General features: G+C 37.6%; 1 protein-coding gene across 11 annotated transcripts in view; it reads left to right on the top strand.

Annotated features, from left to right (window-relative positions):
* The window catches only part of ralgapa2 (Ral GTPase activating protein catalytic subunit alpha 2), a 214,882-nt gene that overhangs the window by 189,436 nt on the left and 3,447 nt on the right, over window positions 1-21,999 (top strand). For 4 of the 11 annotated variants that reach the window (XM_077238632.1, XM_077238640.1, XM_077238638.1 and 1 more), the window contains 2 exons: window positions 13,596-13,720; window positions 17,210-17,508. In XM_077238632.1, the coding sequence (XP_077094747.1) occupies window positions 13,596-13,720; window positions 17,210-17,391 (307 nt within the window). In that variant the 3' untranslated portion in view covers window positions 17,392-17,508. Of the gene's footprint in view, window positions 1-13,595; window positions 13,721-17,209; window positions 17,509-21,271; window positions 21,399-21,999 lie in introns of those variants that run through there. The other 7 variants (XM_077238636.1, XM_077238642.1, XM_077238639.1 and 4 more) reach the window with 3 other exon arrangements.

The following is a 21,999-nucleotide window of genomic DNA, read 5'->3' as shown; positions in this document are numbered from 1 at the left end:
ATCTCATATTAAAGCCCTTATCAGTCTGAATTTGTTAAAACATTTATCTGGAAAGATTGCAAAATCCTTAATCCTGAATAAAAATGGATAATGACCATAACTGAAACTTTAACTTTTTTTATGTCATTAGTCATATAAGCACATTTTTAACATCATGCTGGATAATATGATCAACAGGTTTCGTCTGTGCCATGCTATGTCGACCGTAGAAAGTAAGACTTCTCACTAGAATTTGGAGTCAAGCAATGCGTGGCTATGCAATCTTCTCAAAGTCTTAAGATGCCTACACACTAGAGTAGAATACAGAAAAATTATTGATTTCATTGCCTATGGTTTGTCGCAAGGAGGTAGAGGAGAAGTACAAAGGTTCGCAAAAGCAACGCTTCATCATGTGACAAGAAGTTTTGCTGCAGTGCTGGCATTGGTTGACCAGTGAAAATTTCAGAGAGACACGTCCAGTTGTGTCTTTGAAAATCCAGTTTGCTGTGTCCTGTGTTCCCACTTTCCACTGCCTCAAAAGTTACTTCCCCATTCCTATCAGAGCTTTCTCTAGTGAGAAAGTGAGACGGATTGGCGTTCAGGATACGCGTCTTCTCTATGTGGAAAACTGCCGAGTCACATACACCTCACATTAATCAACAATTCCCCTGAGATCCATAATACGAGTGCCACCACCGCGGCAGATCTTTCAGTGCGGTGTAACCTGTTAACCTCTCTACATTCTCACTCTATGCCAACAAGCCCTTTTCTTTGACCCACAGATCGGATCAATACTTCGAGCGCCGTGGGCAGAGGAGCCTTTGCGTTCACGCTCAGGTAGTGCAGAGACGTTTGATTTAAACCTGTCGTAAATCTGCGCTCAGACTCGGCCGGCCTGGCAGCTCTATACGGGAATCTACATGGGAAGTGATGTCACTCTCTTAACTCTACGTCGCCGCGTCTCCTTCTGAGATGGATGCTGGAGAGGTGAGATGTGCAGGGTGTGAACGTCCCCCTTGAGGTTCAATTAACCTGTCTCAACTCCCCTTCATGTCCCCTCATCTCTGGGCTTTGGGCTTAATTAGCCTTGTGTTAAAGTGGAAGAGACACACACACACGCACATCCTTCACAAGCTGACATTACTGACTGAAAGACGAGAGGGATGTTTTCTGATGCGTCCCCACCCTTGTTTGTTGTAGTTTCTCCTTGTCTCATGCACACGCTCACTCTGCCACTCTTGATCAGTAATCATCTTCCTTTCTGAGAACAAGCTGAGTAATGAGACGCCAGGGCCTTGAGCTAATGACGAGCACATCAGCAGCATTGTTTCACTCGTCCCTCCGGAGTTCTCCCTCTCTTCCCCTCCCCCATCCATCCCATAATCACCTCACACCTCCTCCTGGCTTTTCCACCGAGACATGCTTCGCGCCTCCGTCCAGTACCGTGACAACAGGTACCCTTACAGCGGTGCCATAGAAATCCACCAATCAACACCTGCCATCCCACGGGCACTGGAACTGACGGGCACTGGCATCAAGTCCATTGTGCTCTCTCTTTATCTGTACATCTCTTGCTGCTTGCTCTTCTCTGATTTGCTTTTCAACACACTTTTTCCCATCCCATAAAAGCCCTCATGAATGGTTAATTGGTAATAGAAGCGATACTTCACAGGGCTCCAGACTAACTTTTTGCCTTGGTTGCACTGGTGCGCCTAACTTTTTTATTTCGGTGCAACCAAATTTTTCCTCGGCTCGCATCGCCTTTAACACCACAATTCCAAGGTTAACTTTTTATCACGCTCCATATACATTCATATATATTATGTAAATGATTTTAAACAAGAATAAGGTGTAGGTAAATACTGTACTTGTTTTTATTTGAAGCACAATTATACTGTATATAAAAATAAAAATCTTTTTTTTAAATGTTTAAATTCCTTCACTGAGCTGCCAAACTAAAACATTTTAAGCAAAATAAAACATTTCAAAATAGAAAGTGCTACTGTTTAAAAGTCCTTCCCTGAACCGTCGAACATAAATGACATGTATGTGGAATTCGTGATGGCAACAGTAGTCTTTTTTAATGTGTCGGCTATTACCCCAATAAATTGGGCACATGCAATGTCATTGCTGTACATCGGGTTCATGTCTAATCCATTTTTCTTCATCAGAATAATTTCCGATCTAAATTTAGTGAATGGTAGCTCTTCTTTTGCGATGTTATAGGCGACATTGCATTTTATTATCATCTCTGATTGTTCTGAGGACCTGATAGCTGCTGCCTGTCACTGAAATGCAGCCGGGAGAGGGGCCAATGTAGTCACACACTTATCGCGGCATGAAGTGTGTTTTTTCTTTTTTTTTTATATTGTGCTTTTTCAGCGTTTTGATTTGAAATGTTATTGATCCGCTTACAAATGCACTGTTCCCTGCCATGCTCTGGCCACATTCTTTACTATAAATGCTGTGCATTACGTTCTCTTTCTTATTAAACCTTAACCAGGGAAACTGGTCTAACCGGTCTTTACGAAATGTATATTTTTTTCCCTTTTTATTTTGAGTCTCTAGGCTCCGTCTCTGAGTCGGATGCCATCTCCAACGAAGGACCAGGGCTTGGCATTTTACCAGGGACTGGGGAGACTGGTGGCTGAAGTAGCTCCATGTCTGGGCGGTTGTCGAGCATTGACCAGGGAGAGTGTTGGGGGGGAACAGGCCTACTTTTCTTAAAGAAAAAACTCTCTATGGGTCTATTTCTTTTCATTGTTCGTCGTCTGTTTTCTTGAGTTTATTTTGCTGATGCTGATTGCCGTAACTGATTCTCTGGTGCTCAGGTCACAATTTCAATCACACAGCACAGAGCAGTGTAGGCCTACAGGAATATCTGGACCACAGCCAATCAGAGGCAAAGACCCGCCCCATCTCTGTCTCTGATTGGTTTAGACCACGATATGAACCATATCGTGAGTTCCGTCAAAGGAGAACAAACGCTTCGTTCATGGAGAGGCAGCGGATGCGAGGACGTTAGGTGCACCAGTGCAACCTAGGAAAGATTTTGGTCGCACTCTAGAGCCCTGCTTCATTCTTTCATTGGCGGAGCATTTTGAGTTAACATTTAAGACGGAGTGTACTTCTATAAATGCTTCTTGTTCAGAAACCGTGTAATCAAGCCGCCTTTCCACTATCCCACATGAACGAGAGACCGGAAATCATTTGTTTCCATTGGAGAAGTAATACAGGAGCTGTGTGGAGTTCCGACCATATGCAAATGTGTAATTTTTGGATCTGATCTGAGCTTCAGTTGCGTTTAAATATTTGAACTTTTCCGGCTAGAATGCATGTAAGCCGAATTTGTATGCAAAGACGGCAAGAACAAAAGACGCCTGTGTTGATGAGCGATTGTCTGAGGGGGTTAAGAGGTACACACAACTCTAGTTTAAACGTGCACAAAGACATTTTATCGGTCATAACTTCTGGAGGGAAATAGCGCAGACACTGGACAAGGATCAAACTAGGGCTGCACTATTCATCAAAATGAAACCGCACATGATTTGGCAATGGCTGTGATTATTTATGCGCAGCTTGTCAGTGAAGTACGGCTCTGTGATCGGTAGTAAATGCTGCTTCATCTGAACGCCAGAGGCGCACTTGAACAAAAATTCCAAATATCCCCTGAAGAAGTACGATAACCCTATGGGCATCATACTATCTTTAGCTGAATACACAAAAGATTGAAACGCTTTGATTTATTGAATGTTGTCTTTTGTTGGACAAGAGTTTCATAAATGCTTCTCATGTTTGGAAAGATGTTTGGCGTGTTCTTCTTTTTTCAAATTTACGTTACTATCAACTCATTCTCACAGTGCTTTCAGATGGAGCAGTGTTTACTACTGATCACAGAGCAGTGCGTCACTGACAATATATGTCGCAAATAATCACAGCCTTTACGATTTCATAATCGCAATAAGCCAAACCGCTTTAAGCGCAATTTCATGTTAGTTGCGATTAATCGTGCAGCCCTAGATGAAACTTTCAAGTGGGCATGTGTCGAGGGTCTGTGTTTGCACATGCTGTAAAATACTTCAAAAGGCTCTGTGTTCGAATGCATGCATATGCTAAGTATTTGCGCCAAAGCTGAAGGAAACTTTGTGTTTAAGAGTATGATCAAGCCCTGGATATGCAGCGTCAAATATTATTAAAAAACATGTAAAAGCATATTGTGTAGTTGTGCTTGTAGTCAATTTTTCTATTTGTGATAACACATTGAAACATGCCAAATTGTGCTGGCGTAATTTTTGGCCAAGACATTTAAAAACAAGAGAGAACCAACTAAATATTAATTACTGATTATGTTGTAATGAATATTTTTTTCCTGTGAGCTTTTTGTTTTTCCATGCATTTTTTGCATAGGAAAAATAAAACCTAGAACTGTAGTTTGCCTTTTTTGCCATTTAATTTTTTCAGATAAACACCTTAACCAAGTTTGTGGTTTGTTCTTTCCCATATCTCAGTATAACCAGTGGTCAAACACACAGTATGAAACAATATAATTCTGTGGTGGTGATACCATATAATCGTAGCGTAGCTGAGACTGTGGAAGTGTGTTTGATCTGACTGCTGGTGTCAGCGCCTAATTAGAGCACAAGTGCAGCAGAAATGGAAAGGCATCTGTATGCAAACATTCCATTCACAGATAGAGAATGTCAGCAGTGCGTTCGCTCGGACAATATCCCAAAAGCAGCGGGGCCTTTTTTTCTAAACCAGCCAATTATCCTCTTCCCCGGCTAGACGGCAAGGTCAATGTGATTGGTGGAGGTTAATGGCTGGTGCTTGGCTGGAGTGGAGGTTGAGCATGCATGGTCACTCTTCAGTTCTTCAACTTCTCCTTCCTCTCATAAGAGCCCATTTAGAGGCCAAATAAAAGTGGGGTGAGCAGAAGCGTATTGTTAACCTTTGCCGTGCCTTGATGGTTACAGCAATGAAATGATGGAAATTTGCATTTGCTCTTTAAACTTTAAATGTCTGTCCATAAACATTCCTGTCCATCATGTCTGTCTATAATAGAGGTTAATTAAAATAAAATTTTAATAGCAGTATAATGAGGAAGACCTTTGATGAACATTGAGCAGTCACTTTTTTTTAGTAAAATGTTACAGCGTTTGTAGTAAAAGCGAATAAATGTCATGATTACATTAGTGCAGTTGCAGTAAACGTTTGTGGGAATTCCTGAGGGTTTAAAAAGCAGAAAAAAATATATATTTGTTTAGGGATAGTTACTTACCATAGTGACTTGTGCATTTTATGTGAAAGTAGCCAGATTTCGACATTCTTATGACAGGAGTTGGATGTACACTACCGTCTCTTCTGCTCACCAAGCCTGCATTTATCCCATCAAAAATAAAAACTCTTATAGTGTGAAATAATATAATTCATAATTGTTTTCTATGTGAATATATTTTAAAGCTGCCGTCGGCAACATTTTTTTTATCATATTCAGTGCAATCGGCACTATAATCCGACAGAACAACATAAATAAAGTAGTTTTAGAAAAAAAACCCGAGCTTCTAACTAGCGTGTTATTTTTTTTGCAAAAATCCACCGCTCCCGGATCATCGGTACCAATCAGCGCAGGGGGGTGTGAGATCTGACTGTCAATCACAGGTCATGCACACGCCACCCCTCGCGCACGTTACAATCACATGCACACGCCTGAAATTCACGCAGTAATGAAGAGTGGTGGCGGAAAAGATTCCAATTCCTCGGTTAACCTCAAGAGCTTGGAGGTCAAAAACAACACAGGAAAAGAGAACACCTGCTGAAAAGAAAGAAGTAAAGAAAGAAAGCGACCGTGCCTGTAATAAAACCAGGATCAACATCAGATCGGCATTTGAAAGGTGGAGAGATTTACGTGATTTAATTGGGTTCAAGCTGGATGCACAGCTTGTAACATTTCTTCTCGACAGGTAATTGTGCTTTATCAACCAGTTACTTTATTTGTTAGCGTTATGTTAGTAAAGTATGTTTGCCCAAATGTGTTGGTATAGATAGCTAACGTTAGCACTTGTTGGGCAGGTTCATGAGCTTTGTTTGCACTGAAATCCATGTGAACGTAACGTTAGGTGGATAATCATGTCCAGATGATGGGATAAAATTCGGCTTTTTGACTGCAGCTTTAAAATGTAATTTATTCCTGTGATCAAATCTGAATTTTCAGCATCATTACTCCAGTCTTCAGTGTTTCTTTGTTTGTTTGTTTTTGAGATTATTTGATGAATGAAAAGAAGAGAATATATTTGAAGTATTTTGTAACAGTATATATGTCTTTACTGTCACTTTCGATCAATTTAATGAGTCCTTGCTGTAAAAAGTATTAATAAAAAATAAAAAAATTATTTTGTTCCCAAACCTTTTAACATTACTCTAACTTTGCTCAAACAATTGATTAGTGATTTGTATCACACTAGTCTCATGTCAACAGTTGTGTCTTGTAGCTACACGTTTAAAATACTGTGTTTTATTTTGTCCTAGTGTACATCTCCATAGACTTCCATTTTTAAGTGCATTGTACAATTTGCACTTTTTTTGTTCAAGCATCACTGTCAAGACTCGACAGTTAAATGCAGAAGCACAGCGAAGTGGCCTGTCCTCAGGCTAGAACTCCAGAGGCTCCTTATGTTTCAATTACAGCCTCCATCTCTGATCAGACCTGGCCTTTCTTCAGCTTAACCAGACACAGCAGTGCAAGGCCTCAAGCCTCTGTCTGCTAATTGACCCCTGCGATGCTAATAAAGCTCTAAACCCAACTGAAACAGCTCTAGCATTACACTTCTTTCTCTTACTCTTCCTCAGGCCCCTCCGGGTCACTATGTCCATCTGCTCTTTGCACTTGGTCACAAACCTGTTCCATTTTATCAAAGTACTATTTATAGGGTTAAATATAAAATTAGTTTTAACTTGCAGAAAAAATGCTTTCAGACATTGGTCAGGGTAGACACTATTTTCACTATTATATTGATTGCAAACAAAACATTGAAAATATGCCTCGCCTCAACATTTTCTGTGAACTAAATACTCCAGAAAAAATGGTTGTGAAAATAAGACCTGTGGCTAGATTGACGAAACATTCTTAAGAATAACATTTTTCTTAACTGCTATTGTCTTTTTATTTGTGAACTCAAGAATACAGTTGAGAATATTTTGTATTCCCAAAAATTTCTTTTTTCTTAAGATTGTTTTAAAAATATTTCTTGAAAAGAATATTCTTAAAATTGTAAATAACATAATATCGATAAGTTAATTATGGATAATTATGGATAATATCCAACTTAATTCTTAAGTATTAAATCTCCAAAGGTAAAATGTTTAATGAAGTTATTAATGCAACAGACCTCTCCATATTGAGATTTAATGCTCTTTGAAAAAAGCATTAAAAAAGCATGTTTATTTCGATGATATAACCTGGCATTTTCTTTTTAAGAAAACAAAAATAAGAATGTACTTGAGAACTTAAGAATTTTTCAAGAATTGCACCTAGAAACATTCTTAAAAATTTCTTAGAATTTATCCTAAGAAATTGCTTAACATCTTTCTTAAGATGATTTTCATGAATCCGGCCCCTGATATCCACATCCCTCACCGTCTTGTTTTCAGTTCACATCACACTACATATGGTGTCTACTCTGACTAAGGTCCATTAACAGGACAATTTTCTGATATTTCATGATGTAATCTTAACCACGGCTGTCCTTTCTTGTTACCCTGCTTCATTTGCTACTTCCTTATCTCCACCAACATGTTAAATGTTGGATTTATGCGCATTGTCAAACTGGCGTTGTGACCCTGAGTCAGCAGTGTTGAGGTGTCCTGCGGGGTGAGATCTTTTGTTGTGTGTGTGGACTGAGGGGAGGGGTTTTGGGGTGGGATGGGTTTAGAAGGCGGTCCCTGGGGTCTGGGCCCTGAGCTGACTGCTGATGAGAAGCCATCTGAGGCTCTCTGAGTCCCTTTGCACCTTGAACATGGCCACTACCGCCACCTGACCTTGGCTTTGATCTGCCAAAGTGCTTGACCTCTCAATTCCCCACTGGCCACCCCTTACCATCTGGACAACTACACACATTCTCTTCATCTCACTCTGTCACCCTCACACACACGTCAGAAAAAATTAACATTTCACGATGGCTAATTTAGTAGGCTAGGGTGATAAAAACGAATGGACTTACGTGTATGGTAAAACAGCTGACTTATAATAACCACTAAATATGTGTGTAGGAGTGTGCAATATTGACAAAAATCGTATCTCCAGAAAACACGGTCGTGAAAATAAGAACTGTGGCCAGATTTACGAAACATTCTTAAGAAGAACATTTTTCTTAACTGCCATTTTCTTGTTATTTGTGAACTCAAGAATACAGTTGAGAATATTTTGTATTCCCAAAAACATTTCTTCAAATTGTTTTAAACAAATTTCTTAAAGAATATTCTTAAAATTGTGAATAGCATAACATATATAAGATTTTCAAATTCTTCATATTCTGTGCAATTCGGTTTTATTTCCTCTTTTTTTATTGATTTCCTTGCCATTTTAACTTTTATGAGGGCTTTTTTTCTCACCTAATTAGATGTATGCTTCATATGGTATTACATTTTTATCAATAAACAATGTTTTAAAAAATGAATAAAATGTAAAAAAAAATTAAATGATACTTTAAAGATGACACTAAAACTGTCAATAGGTTTGTGTAATGAGTGAGTCATTGAGTCATTCATTCAAATTCCTGATTCTTTCAGGAATGAAGAGTGACTGTCTTTTTAAATGGGTTATTGAATCATTGACTCAACCGATAAACCGATTTGTTCAAAAGTGCGTATTCATTCAGTAACGAAATTTGTTTCCTGAATACTGTTTAAAATGCAACACAATATTAAACTCTTGTTGATTGAACTGTTGTTATGTAATCAATCACATTTATATTTGTGCTGATATTCTGAGAAAATATTTTAAAAAATGGGGTAATTCTAACTGCATTCTACTAGACTACACCACATACTAAAAGTGCAATCTCAAGGCATCTTATTGTTGCAAAGTGAATGAGACTCTATAATGTCAGCTTGTTCATCGTTAAAACCAGAATTACGCTATTATAATAGAAGATACACCCCTATACAAGTGATGATTCAGAATCATACTTGAATCTAAATCCAAATGTTTCCCTGTGATTTATAAACTTTCATTTGTTGATTTCATTGTAGTAACATGTACAGACCAGTTGAAGCTTCTGTGACTGTGTTCTGCTACTGAGTGTTCTGGTTGAAGACCCAGTTGAATAGATTGTTTTGGACTGTTCCTGAATACTCAATGAGTCTGTGCGGTCCCCTGGGCTTCTGTTCTCGACAGCCTTTAATGCCTCGCCTTTGTCACCTGGTGCACCGTGGGGTGGCAAAGTGGCCTCCAAAAGAGTGTAAAAAGAGCATTATCTGTTAAAACCCCTCTGCAGTATGCTTAGAGGACATTTTTTTTTCTCCAAAGTGGGTTTGCTTCATCTGTTTTTCCCTCTGTTGTAACAGCGCTATTGTACTTTTTGTTTACACACTTTTTTATCCCCTTTATCCCTTTCTCCCATCTAGGCACAATCTGACCTGTGCCTGAATGAGGTCATCACATTATTTTACAATTCAGGGGGATGTTAAATTTGCCCCTTTGACACAACGTCCCGTTTCCAGATCTTTCTAAAATATTTAGTGTAGAGTGTTCTGGGTGCGTGAAACTTTGGGAGTCGTGTTCTTACCATTAATGGGTTTGGAAATTCCCACTTCGTTTTGTTTCCATCAGACTGGAGAGTTTTTCCATCACAGGTGCTGAAATGGTGACTTAAATTACAATCACGATGGGAAATCCCTAAACTTCGGATAACTTTCTTCTCATTAATTACTTTATATAGGTTCCCGCTCGCCTGTGGAAAATACAGAATGGTTCCGTGTTTGTTTTTCTCTCAACATTAGCATTCTGGAACAGTCTCATCTAAAAGACCTCAGTCTGTGCAAACATTCAGCGTATTTCCTGTATGTTCAGATCTCCCTGCTTCCGACAGAGACGAGCGCTTGGACGGCGTCACTGTTCTCTGCTTTATTGAATTAGTCCATGTCACCGTCATCCAGCCCTCAGGAACCCACCTCATGCACTCAAAGGAACAACCTGTGCCACAACAATTAGAGAAATCCGAGAAGAGATGAGATGTTGGGCAGTGATGGTGGACGAATCCTAAATCAAGTCTGTCAGTAAAACCAGCTTGATGGTTTTGACTTTTACACTGTAAAAATTATGTTTAGAGATTATTGGAGCACATTTTATAAGAACATTTCAGGTTTAATTGAATGTGTTACTTGCCATTTCTTTGTAATTTGTGAAATTTACCTGCAATTTCTGAGTGAAAATAGCTTCTACAACACTTTGTTTGTAGTTAGTTGTCTATACCTTTTTTATACTATAATATCACGCATACAAGGAACAATAAAGCACAAATCCTATTTCTAAAGACCAGCGTGCATTTATATAAACAGCTGCCGGAGCAGTATCACGTAAATCAGAGGTGTGCCAGAACTGATGTGAAGCCACAAACATCGCTTAGGCACAGATGAATGTATGATATGTAATGTGCTGTGACTGCTGCATAAATTTGTTCAATTGATGGGAGGTTAGGATTTTTTTCTTCATCCTCAGGAAGTGGGAGTGCAGGTTGGCCGATGGCAGCAGTGACTCTGGCTGAGGTCAATATTTGTTTTAGGAATCTCAATAGCTGAGCCACGCTTAAGTCATCTGCATCTCTGATAATGGCACGCCATATGGCTCTGTTGACCTAGTGGGATCAGGCTTATTATCTCTTATTCTCATTCCTCTCTTCCCCTCCCTCCCTCTGTCCTCTATTTCACGCACATACACTTTTCTTTCGCACCCATTACTTAATGTGCTTTACATCTCAGTAGTGTTTTTGCATTGTTAAAAGCGCTATATAAATGAGGATGTTTTCAGTACTCACTGTTATTCATCTTTAGTTTTCTTTCCTGATGAACCATAAAGGCACTTTACCGTGTTTCCATAGTAGCAATTTTTTGATTTTATCTTTATGTATGCATGCCGTATTTAACTGATAGTTTTGATTCTAGAGATAAGTTTTATTTCGAGGCTAAGCTATATTGTGCATAAGGTTTTTCTTCCTGATACAAAGGCTCTTTCCTATAATGTTGCCCATGTTTCCATACCAGCAAAACCTTTAATTTTTTGATAAGTCCCCTGTTAATACTCAGATTTGTACGTACACATTCATAACACCGCGTGCCGTCTGTTGCTGATCATTTTGAGTCGGTTTTATTTCGAGGCTAAGCTATACGTTTTTCACCCAGATCTGCGCGCCCCCTCCCTTCCCGCTGTGTGTTTTTAGCAGAAAGCATGCAGAAGTGAAGCCGATCGCTCCCTCTTGTGTGCAGCCCTCAGGCTCAGGTGCTTGTCAGCGTTGGGTTCAGTCGGACCTTTTCAACAATTTGTCACGGTTGCCTCAGCTCCTGCTGCGCCGGCACGTGGCACACACACACACACACACACACACACACACTGGTGTGGTGTAGCCAGCGTGGTCATGATGGAGTGCAAAGGCCTTGGCAACAGCCTAGCGCCTGGCGGAATAAGCAGCCTCCCTAATGAGATGGGAATGGCATCAGTCGGGCTCTCCAGAATTACAGCAGGCAGGCATGTGCCTCCACTCCTCAACCTATTCATTACACATTAGAGCACACACACACATACACATATACATATAAATACAGCAATGCACACGGATTGTATACGTGTATTAGTTCTTGAGTGACTGCCAGGCTTGTGTTGGTGTGTATGTGGACGTCAGGGCAGAAACACCTGCTCATGCGTTTGTTTGGACGGTTAACGGACTGTCGCTGTAACTGAACAGGCCACGCTCACCATGTGTGTAATGACTGCAGTGCAAATGGCTTCAGGAAGATTTGATTTGTTTCATCTGCCGTAGTACCAGTGCCCAACCTATTACATGAAGTTTCCATTTGCTCTGAAATGCCAAGTGGAATGTGCCCGATCCTGAAGCTAAATTGTAATTAAAGCAAACTGTAATAACTTCTTTTTGTCCTTTTACTAAAAGTCTTCCGCTACATCTCATTTTTAATTTACTTCCCTTGCTTATTTTAGCTGCCTGTGTAAGAGGGAAAAAATAGAAAACTCTATAGTTTACTTAGCGCTGTGTTACTTAACCTGTGTGACTTTCTTTGTGAGGTATTTTTTGAGTAGTTTTTTTGTAAATTAATTATTTTATTTAGATCAGAACTTTTTCATTGTACAAAAAAATCTTTTTTCCAACAAATCCTGTTCTTTCGAACTTTCTATTTATCAAAGTCTCTTACAGTTTTTTTTATTTTTTTATCATGGTTTCCACAAATATATTCCCATTGGAATGACTGGATTTCGCCTGTGAAATTTTGCAGAGCAGCGGTAAATGTGACCGTACCTTTAGGATGATTTCTAAAGGATCACTGAAAACTGGACTAATTACCATCACAGGAATAAATTACATTGGTAATACTTTATAAAAAGTATATAGTAATAAAGTACTTACAAATCATTTGCAAACTATTAGTTTATAGTTAATTAATAGTTTATATATTGTAGTCTCTATATTATATATTATATATATTATATATTAATAGGCTAATTACCAACAGTCAGTTCTTCATGCAATTAACAAATTATTATTGTTTAATTAGCTCATATGTAAAGAGTTAGATAATGCTCTGTTAACAACATATTAATTGTAAGTAGTACTCACTTTACATTAGGTCACAGAAAAACAGAAAATGTCAGTAAGTGCTTTAAACCAACCTTTTATTGGACATTAATTGCATTAGTATTAAGTGTTCCTTAAAATTTGTATAAATACATTAAGCACAAACACACACACATAAATTTTTTCCATGTGTTATGTGGACTTTCCATAGAAATAATGATTTTTTTTAATACTGTGCGGACTGCATATTCTATCCACTAACCCTAACTGATGCATTTTAACGTGATCTTATGTATGTATTTGTATGTATACATACAGTACTAACATATTGACAGCATAGTTTTTTGTGTTTTTTGTTGTTGTTTTTTTATTAAAAAATGCAGATTTGGTGAGCACAAGTGACATCTTTTAGAAAGTATATATGTGTTATATCTAATGTTAGATCTCAAAAAGCTTCCTTGCACTTTTGCATATTCAGACTTGTTTGGCAACAAAACTCCTGAGAACCAGTTGCATTTGGCATCATTGGCATAAAAATGGTGCAAACATCTTGATTCACCGTTTTTGAATATGCATGCATACATTTTAGTGTGTTCCTCACACATCATTTCAAAATGACTTTGTGATGATTTCATGAGTTACTTTTTAGATGCTGACAGCATTATAACTCTATAACATTATAACTTCTGTGCTGTTATTCTGATTTTCTTGTTTATGTTTCCCTCGTCACTGTCCAGTCGTTGTTCCTAGGTATTTTTGAACCCTGTGATGACTTGAACTTCTGTCATGTGAATGTAATTTTCCTTGATGGGCCATCAGTTATGAGGAGAGAGCTCTCTACCTGGAGGCCATCATTCAGAACCACAAGGAGAACATGACCTTCGAGGACTTTGCTGCCCAGGTCTTCTCTCCTTCCCCCAGCTACTGGCCAACGGGAGGAGCAGGTGAGACACCTTCTCTAGACTTTTATTTTACTTTTTTTAATGATTGGTACTGTACTAACCTAAACCTAACAACTTAACCCATGTTAAATCCATGTGCTTAAAAATGATCATTTTATCATCATTTACTCACCCTCAAGTTGTTCCATACCTGTATGAATTTCTTTCTTCTGTTGAACACAAAGGAAGATATTTTGAAGAATATGAGTAACCAGACAGTTGATGCACCCCATTGACTTCAATAGTATTTTTTTTTCAACTATGGAAGTCAATGGGGTCCATAAATGATGACAGAATTCTCATTTTTAACTGAACTATTCCTTTAACTTATTTTAGTCGGTCTTTCTGACGGAAGTCAACTGTAAGTGCACATACTGCAAAATAAAGTGCAGTTTTCATGTTGCTGTCCTCAGTATTCCTCTCTCCCCCACCCCCCGTTTACAAAATTGGGAAATCACTAAAAATGGATATATTGTCTGGTACGGTTGCTTATTGCATTTCACATGTGTTGTAAGATGTGGGCAATGCACAGGTCTAGATGAAACCATGAGGTCCCTGCACTGACCGTACAGGCTCGACATTTTATGACTGCAAAAATAAAATCAATACAGCCTACGATTGTGAAAGCAGTATGTCAAACCACAATCACTCTGCTGTACAGCTTAATGAATTACACGCCTGAAAAGGAGAAATTGATGTGGGCATAATTCTATTTAAAGACCCAGGGTGTCATGGAAATGAATCTAATCTTAGCAAGTCACGGACATTTCTGTAGTGAATATATCTATATAGTTCTGAAAAGTAAAATTTATAGTAAAAGTTGTAGCTTTTTTTAGTACTTCAGCTTAAACTAAACAAAAATAAGATTGGTACTAACTGAAATTAAATAAGTTAATAAAATAATAGTTTTTTATATTTTATTTTTTTATTTCAGTTTTATTTCAGTTCAGTGAAATTTTTTTTTTATGGTTTTAGTTCATGATAGTAACCCTGTCTCATATACTACAGTCACAACTTTCTTTTTTTCTTTAAAAAACAAAACAAACATTGAATCTTCATTTTTTTTTTTTTTTTTTTTTTTTTACATTTACAGAATGACATGAGCGGTTGTGTTTGTTTGGCTGGACATGTAGTGCATTTTGCCGAGTTTATTTACTTTTCTTTGTTATTTAAATAGTTCTTTAATATATTCTCTGTTCTTCAAGTGGATGGTAATTTCCTCGTCCCTGAATGCAGCAGGTCTGGTGTGGAGACCACTGTACAGGACTCATTCTTTTCAATCATTTTGCAGAATAATCCTCTGAAAGTTTCGATTTCTATAGCGACGCCCATTTATTTCCTAGAAAGGCGTTGAAAATCGCTATGGTGACCTCTATTGACTCGTGACAAAAGCTGCATACAGAGCGGCTCACAGACACACCCACTGAACCCAGAGAGAGAGAGAGAGAGAGAGGGGGGGAGAGAGAGGGGCCGACCCTATTAGACACTTCAAACTCCATCTCTCTGAATTTCTCTTCTTTTGCATCTCAGGGTTTCTGGTTGTACCTCCATCAAACACATCAGAAACTGCTTTCCCAGATTGTCGTTCTCTCTTTCTCTTTTATGTTCACTCTTTTTTGTGTTTAATCTGAGTTGTCATTCCTGTTTCTTTTCTTTTCTTGTTTCTTCTGTTTGTGTCGCCAGAACCAAATTACAAATTCAATTCAACTAATTAACAATTAAATTAAAAATATACCCATAAAAGCCTTAAGATGGAAAGAGGTCATTCTGTGTATGCATACAAGACATACAAGCTCTGTTCCAAAGCCTAGAGATCTGTCCAGTTTAACAGCATTTTAGAGACATCAGAGGTTCATAGCAAAGGCTGGTACACCATCATTTTGAGTGTGTTGAATTCTTGATTCTGATTGGTTGACAGACATTATAAGGTGTGCACTTATTTTTAAGTTAACATACAGCTGTGAAGTTACGCTTCATCAAATGATGTCACTTATTTACTATGCATAATTATGCTGCCTTCTAGATGCGTTGTTTTGGGCTTGTGTCCTTTGGAGAAAAGGCAGTGATGTCTGCTTTCTATAGATAAGCTCAGGAGGACAAAAAAAATCCTCCAGAATGGCAGATTTGTCAAAAGAAATGTTGATAATAAATATATCATTCAGTGCTGAAAAGAATCAATACATAGTTTAATCTAACTGAAAATTGCCTATTTTTATCTACATACACATTGGGCCTTCAGAGGAATAGCTTTATAATCAGTGATGTTGTCTGCACTAAAAGTGTTGATTCCATTGTGTCATGTGATGCACTTTTAGTGTTTCCTATAGTTGATGCCCTTCTGAACCATTTTATTTTCCTCATCCATCTGAAATAAAAGTATTTACTTTAAAAAAGGGCATTCTAATTTTATTCTGATATTTTTCTAACCATTTTTAGTACTGTAGTAACAGATACTTAGTTGTAGTTCTGTAGATACTTAGTTGTAGTAAAACTAATGTTGTAGTAATTATATACTCTAATTGTTTACACTTAAAGTTGAAAATAAAGTTAAAATAAACACTACCATTCAAAAGTTTGCGGTTAGTAAGATTTTTTTTTAATGTTTTTGAAAGAAATCTCTTCTGCTCATCAAGGCTGCATTTATTTGATCAAAAATGCAGTACAGTCTTCAGTGTCACATGATCCTTCAGAAATCGTTCTAATATTCTGATTTGCTGCCCAACAAACATTTATGATTATTATCAATGCTAAAAAACAGATGTGTTGCTTAATATTTTTTGTGAAAAACATAATACGTTTTTTCATTATTCTTTGTTTAATAGAAAGTTCGAAAGAACAGCATTTATTTGAAACCGAAATCTTTACTGTCACGAATTTAATCAAAATAATTTAATTTAATGCATCCTTGCTGAATAAAAATATCCTGAAAAATAAAGTTTTTCATTTTTAACATTAATAATAATAAATATTTCTTTGAAGGATCATGTGACACTGAAGACTGGAGTAATGATGTGAACATTCAGATTTGATCACAGGAATAAATTATATTTTAAAATATATTCACATAGAAAACAGTTATTTTAAAGTGTAATAATATTTCACAATATTGCTGTTTTTACTGCATGTTCGATCCAATAAATGCATCCTTGCTGAGCATATGAGCATAAAACAATCTTACAGACCCAAACTTTAGACCGGTAAAGTAGTAATTTACCCACTTCCTTTGTTTTATATTCTGACATGACATCTACATCAAGCCATTGCAGCTTGACACTTTTATGAGATAACTGCCTATGTAGACAGCTACAACTATACAGCTCACTGGATTCTGGAACAGAGCCACAGATTCACTCACAACTACATGTTCCAGACTCACGGATGCTTAAACTACAGTTCATTTCAAACACCTCCTCATCCAGTAGGACTTTAGCTGTAGTGTGGTGACAGTCTCATGACCTGCTCCATGTTTCACCTCCATCTAACCCATGACAGCAGGCAGGCGTTGGCCAGGGATGGTTTGGGACGTGGATTACCTCTGGGCCAAGCTGGACTGTAAGACTTTCTGCCTGCTTCCTCCATTAGGCATGTGGCCCCACACGTCTGTTACACAAACCTGTCTTTTTCACTCTTCTTCTCTCCATTTTCAATATACCCTGCATGTTACCTTTTTATGACAGTCAATTGAGCACATAGAATGTCCTCCTCGTTTTTCCGGAACGGTTTCTTTTAAAGTGCCCCTATTATGCTTTTTTGAAAATTACTTTTTGTGCCGTGTGTAACATAGCTGTTTGTAAGTGTAAAATGTCTGCAAATTTTTAAAGATCTAAGTGCACGTCAAATAAAGTTATTGTTTCCTAAAAGAAACAATCGATTCTGAACTATCAAAACTGTCAGCAATTCCAATGTCACTTCCTGCACGAACCTGTAGGTTTATAACTCTTTTGCATAATGCCCGGCTGTCCACGAACAAAGTCTACCTTTTGAAGAGTTTTATACGTTACTGACATGTCGGAAGACGCTGTTTTCTGCACTGCCAATGCACATGTCTTCCAAAGGATGAGGAATCAAGCTGAAAATCTGACACCATCGTTACTGTTCGTATCACTGTGTATCAAGCCCTGAAGAAGAGCTGAAATTCAGATATGCTAATGGCCATTTCGTTTCCGTCATGCACAATGCCACAGTAAGCGTTCGACCAATCGCATCAGAGCAGAGCAGGCTCTCAGAAAGGAAGGGTTTAGAGAGACCAAATCCTTGATCGAACCGTTTCAGACACTTAGGGCCTGGTCACTTCATGTGTTTTTACTGATCGTATAGCTATCTGATTTATCAAAACGATTCCAATTACACTTGGTCACATAAATAAGTTTTCGCAAAACGGATAGAAATCCGTTCTTCAGTTCCCTCACTATATGCAGATTTAATGGAGTTCACGTCACCGAAAGCAACAGATATGAGCTGAATTTTTTTGATCATCAGCTAATTTCAAAATCTAGGAGAACAGGAGACCACTTCATTTACTTTTAATGAAGATGATTGTGTGTTGAACGTCTGCGACTTACTTTCACTTTGATTGGCGATAGTTTGCGCGTTGGCTTGATGAAGAGTGTTCAGCTGCTCATCTGTGGTGATGTGTGTTGCTGTGGTGATGTGTGTAACATGACATTTAACACATAACACGCTCTCACACGTTTATTTTTTAGCATTGTTGGGAGGAGTCAAATTTATGTGGTTTCAACAACCAGATGCATTTACACTTGTTCAGTTTAGTCTGGTATACGGCCCAGACCTCCTGAAGTGGTTTTAGCGATCGGATCCGTCTCGAATGCATTTTGGAGGGCATCTAGACCTGGTCTTTTCACTATCGGATAGCTATCCGAACACAGAAAACACATGAAGTGGCCAGGTGTAAACAGACCAGATGTTGCATTATACATTGAAAAAAAGAAAGTGTATTTTGAAGTTGAATGTCTGTAAACCTGTCGTAGGAGACCTGCGAAACTAAATTAGGAACCTTTAATATAGCATAATTGGGGCACTTTAAAAAACAAAAATGTGAGTTGTACTTCTGGAAAGCGCAGTGGATCATGTGAGCTCGTGGATCGGCACAGATTTCATTATTTTTAAAAACCGTTACCTCTGTTCCAAAACCTAGTTCAGCAACTCACTTCAAAGGCAGCATTCTGGTTAATTGGAATGGACCCTTTTTGTATTCAGATAAAGCTGTTTTTGATTGATGATATAAGTGATTTATCTCTCAACACTGGGATTGCCTCATCTGTGAAGAATGCATGTAATGCCAAAGCAAAGTAAACTACCATTCTAAGATTTGGGATCAGTAAGATTTTTTTTTTCTTCAACAAGGATGCTTTCATTTGAAAAGTGACGGTAAATACTTTTACATTTTTACAAAAGATTTTTTTTTTTTTTTTTTAATGCTGTTCTTTCTTAATTGTTCTGTTAAAGTGCTGAAAAAATGTATCATGGTTTCCACAAAAATATGAAGCAGCACAACTATTTTAAACACTGATAATAATCAGAAATGTTTCTTGATCCTCAAACCAGCAATGTCTAGTTAGGAAACTCACTAGGTTTTGGAACTGGGCAAACTACCGGTAAATGTGAGAGCATAGAAATCTCTGGTTGTATCCATGCAGGGTTTGGTTTGGGGCCGTTCGGTTATTCCATTGAGTTGAGTACTGACAGGAATCGAGTATTGAGTTAATTGTTGTATATTTGTTTAATATCATAATTGGTGGACAAGAGCTCTGAAATATATCAGTCTCATTACAGATGTAGGCCAGGAACTGATATCATTTACACTCTCTCTCATATAAAAACTCATATATATTATTAACCGTAAGTTATATTACGTTATCATCATTCGAGCAACACTGAACGATCATCTTTGTTCAGAAATAGCCTTGTGCTCGGGTTTAAACGAAACTAATTTCGGGTAACACAAGTTTGATACACATGTTCTTTTTTAGAAAGAGCAGGTAATGCACCTATTTCCACTTGGATGTCTGGCATCCCACAGCTTTTGTGTTCTGTTCCTCATGTTAAACATTCTTTGGTTCTCAGAAAACACAGTGGGCCAGTGTGAAGAGAAATGTTTCCCCTTCTGCTTGTCTGTCGTGAGCACTGTATGTTATGTGTCAGTGATGGACTGAAATTTCAGCAACCGCAAATATTGGGTGGAAAATGAATTTACGGTTTTAGAGGTTCGGTAAAGGGGACCACGGACACATGTCAATAACTCAGCATGTCACTTAATGTTACATTTACATCAGAAAAGCCAATGTTGATAAGCTTGTTAGTTAGTTAAAATAAATCTAGAGAGCATTTTGCTAAATATATATGCACATATTACATAATCATTATATAGTTACATAACCTTAACTTCATTATTTAATAAATGTTAGAATAAATATTTCTTGAAAATAAGTTTTTGAATTGAAATGTTTATATTTGAACAATAAACTGGAGTAGAAACATAAAATTAAGAAGTTGATATAAAAATGTGGTAACACTTTACAATAGGGTTCATTAGTTAACATGAGTTAATGTATTAACAAACATTAACTAACAATGAGCAATTCATTTGTTACAGTATTTATTAATCTTTGTTAATGTTAGTTAATAAAAATCTAGCTCGTGAAACAGAAGCATGAACAGAAAAATCTGTTCATGCTAGTTCACAGTGAATTAACTAATGTTAACAGATACAACCTTTGATTTTAATAACATATTAGTAAGTGTTGAAATTAGTATTAACTAAGATTAATAAATGCTGTAGAAGTATTGTTCATTCTCATTTCGTGTTAACTAAGGTAGTTAAGTAAAATTAACTAATGAACCTCATTGTAAAGTGTTACCAAAAATGTTTATGCAGTGCCTAGCATAAGTGCATAGCCAATCTCTAGGTATGGTGAAGGGTATGTGATGATGTGGGGCTTTTTTAATTCCAAAGGTCAAGGGAACTTTATCAGGATGCATAGTATCCTGGATCCATGAAATAACTGGCCTTTAAAAATAAAAATCTGCCTGGTTCTATGGGAATTTAACATAGGGGTGTATTGACTTATGCAACCTGTATTTTAAGGAAGAACATTTATTTATTTACGATACATTATTGATTCACAAAGAAAATTGGTGTCCTTAAAGGTTGGATTTTTCCTCATTTTTTAAATTAAGGCATTAAGATCAATTTCCAAAAGATGATTTTTTATTCCTCTTTTTAGTCAACTTTAGCATGGGTGTGTTCACTTATGCTATCCACTGTATGCAACTTAGATATTTGAGTGTTGATTATTAAACAAATGGTGAAATAAACTTAGTTTTTGGATAAATGAAACCTCTCATTTCAGTTTGAAACATTCCTTTCAGTTCATCACTGTTATGTGCATTTGAACATTTTGTGTTGTCCTTCCTTCACCCCTCAGGAGTAACTTCTAACACACTTTTTTCACACACAAACACACACACACTCTTTGACATCCTCGTGACGGTGCACAGCTTACGTGTTGCTCTATTGTCTTCTCTCCTCTTCAGATTAAGTGTGTTACAGGTGTGAGTTCAGTAACTGAAGGTAAGAGTCTCGGTCTGAGTGGAAGCTTGCGTTCTGTCCCAGAGATCCCTCTCTTTTCCTCTCGTCTACTCATCTTCCCCTCTTTATTCCCTCTGGAGGAACAGCGAGGCCGTTCTGATTATGGACACAAGCGCAGTAATCGTAACACAGTAGCAGCATGAATGCTCTCCATCTTTCCTCCTCTCCTGCATGTCTCTGCTTTATTCCCTCTTTTCTCCTTGTCTTTGTCCTTTGGTGTGTGTGTGTTTGCCTGAGGCCACATCCGACACTAACACCTGCCCTACTGGAACATGTCTTTGTCACTTACGCTTTTGTTTGGACTGCTGTGGGAGCAACTGGGAATGAGGGAATCTTACTTTATATATAAATATGCTGGGATTTATATTTCTCTATATATATATTATAGAGGCCAAACAGGAAATAATTGTATACACTGGTATACTTTTCAATTTGCAGGATGTGGATATATACACATTACACTGAATTTTTCAGTTTCACCTCACAACAGTATTTTCACAAATATATTCTTTCTTCTTTCCTTCCTTCATTTCTTTCCTTTCTTTCCTTCTTTCTTTTCTTTCCTTCTTCCTTTCTTCCTTCCTACCTTTCTTTCTTTCCTTCCTTTCATTCTTTCTTTCCTTCCTTTCATTCTTTCCTTCTTCCTTTCTTCCTTCCTTTCTTTCCTTCCTTT

Source organism: Siphateles boraxobius, unplaced genomic scaffold (genome assembly GCF_051911475.1).
Source record: "Siphateles boraxobius isolate OS27281-9 unplaced genomic scaffold, OSU_SipBor_1 22, whole genome shotgun sequence".
Taxonomy (NCBI): Eukaryota; Metazoa; Chordata; class Actinopteri; order Cypriniformes; family Leuciscidae; genus Siphateles; species Siphateles boraxobius.
This window is presented reverse-complemented; position numbering and strand designations above follow the sequence as displayed.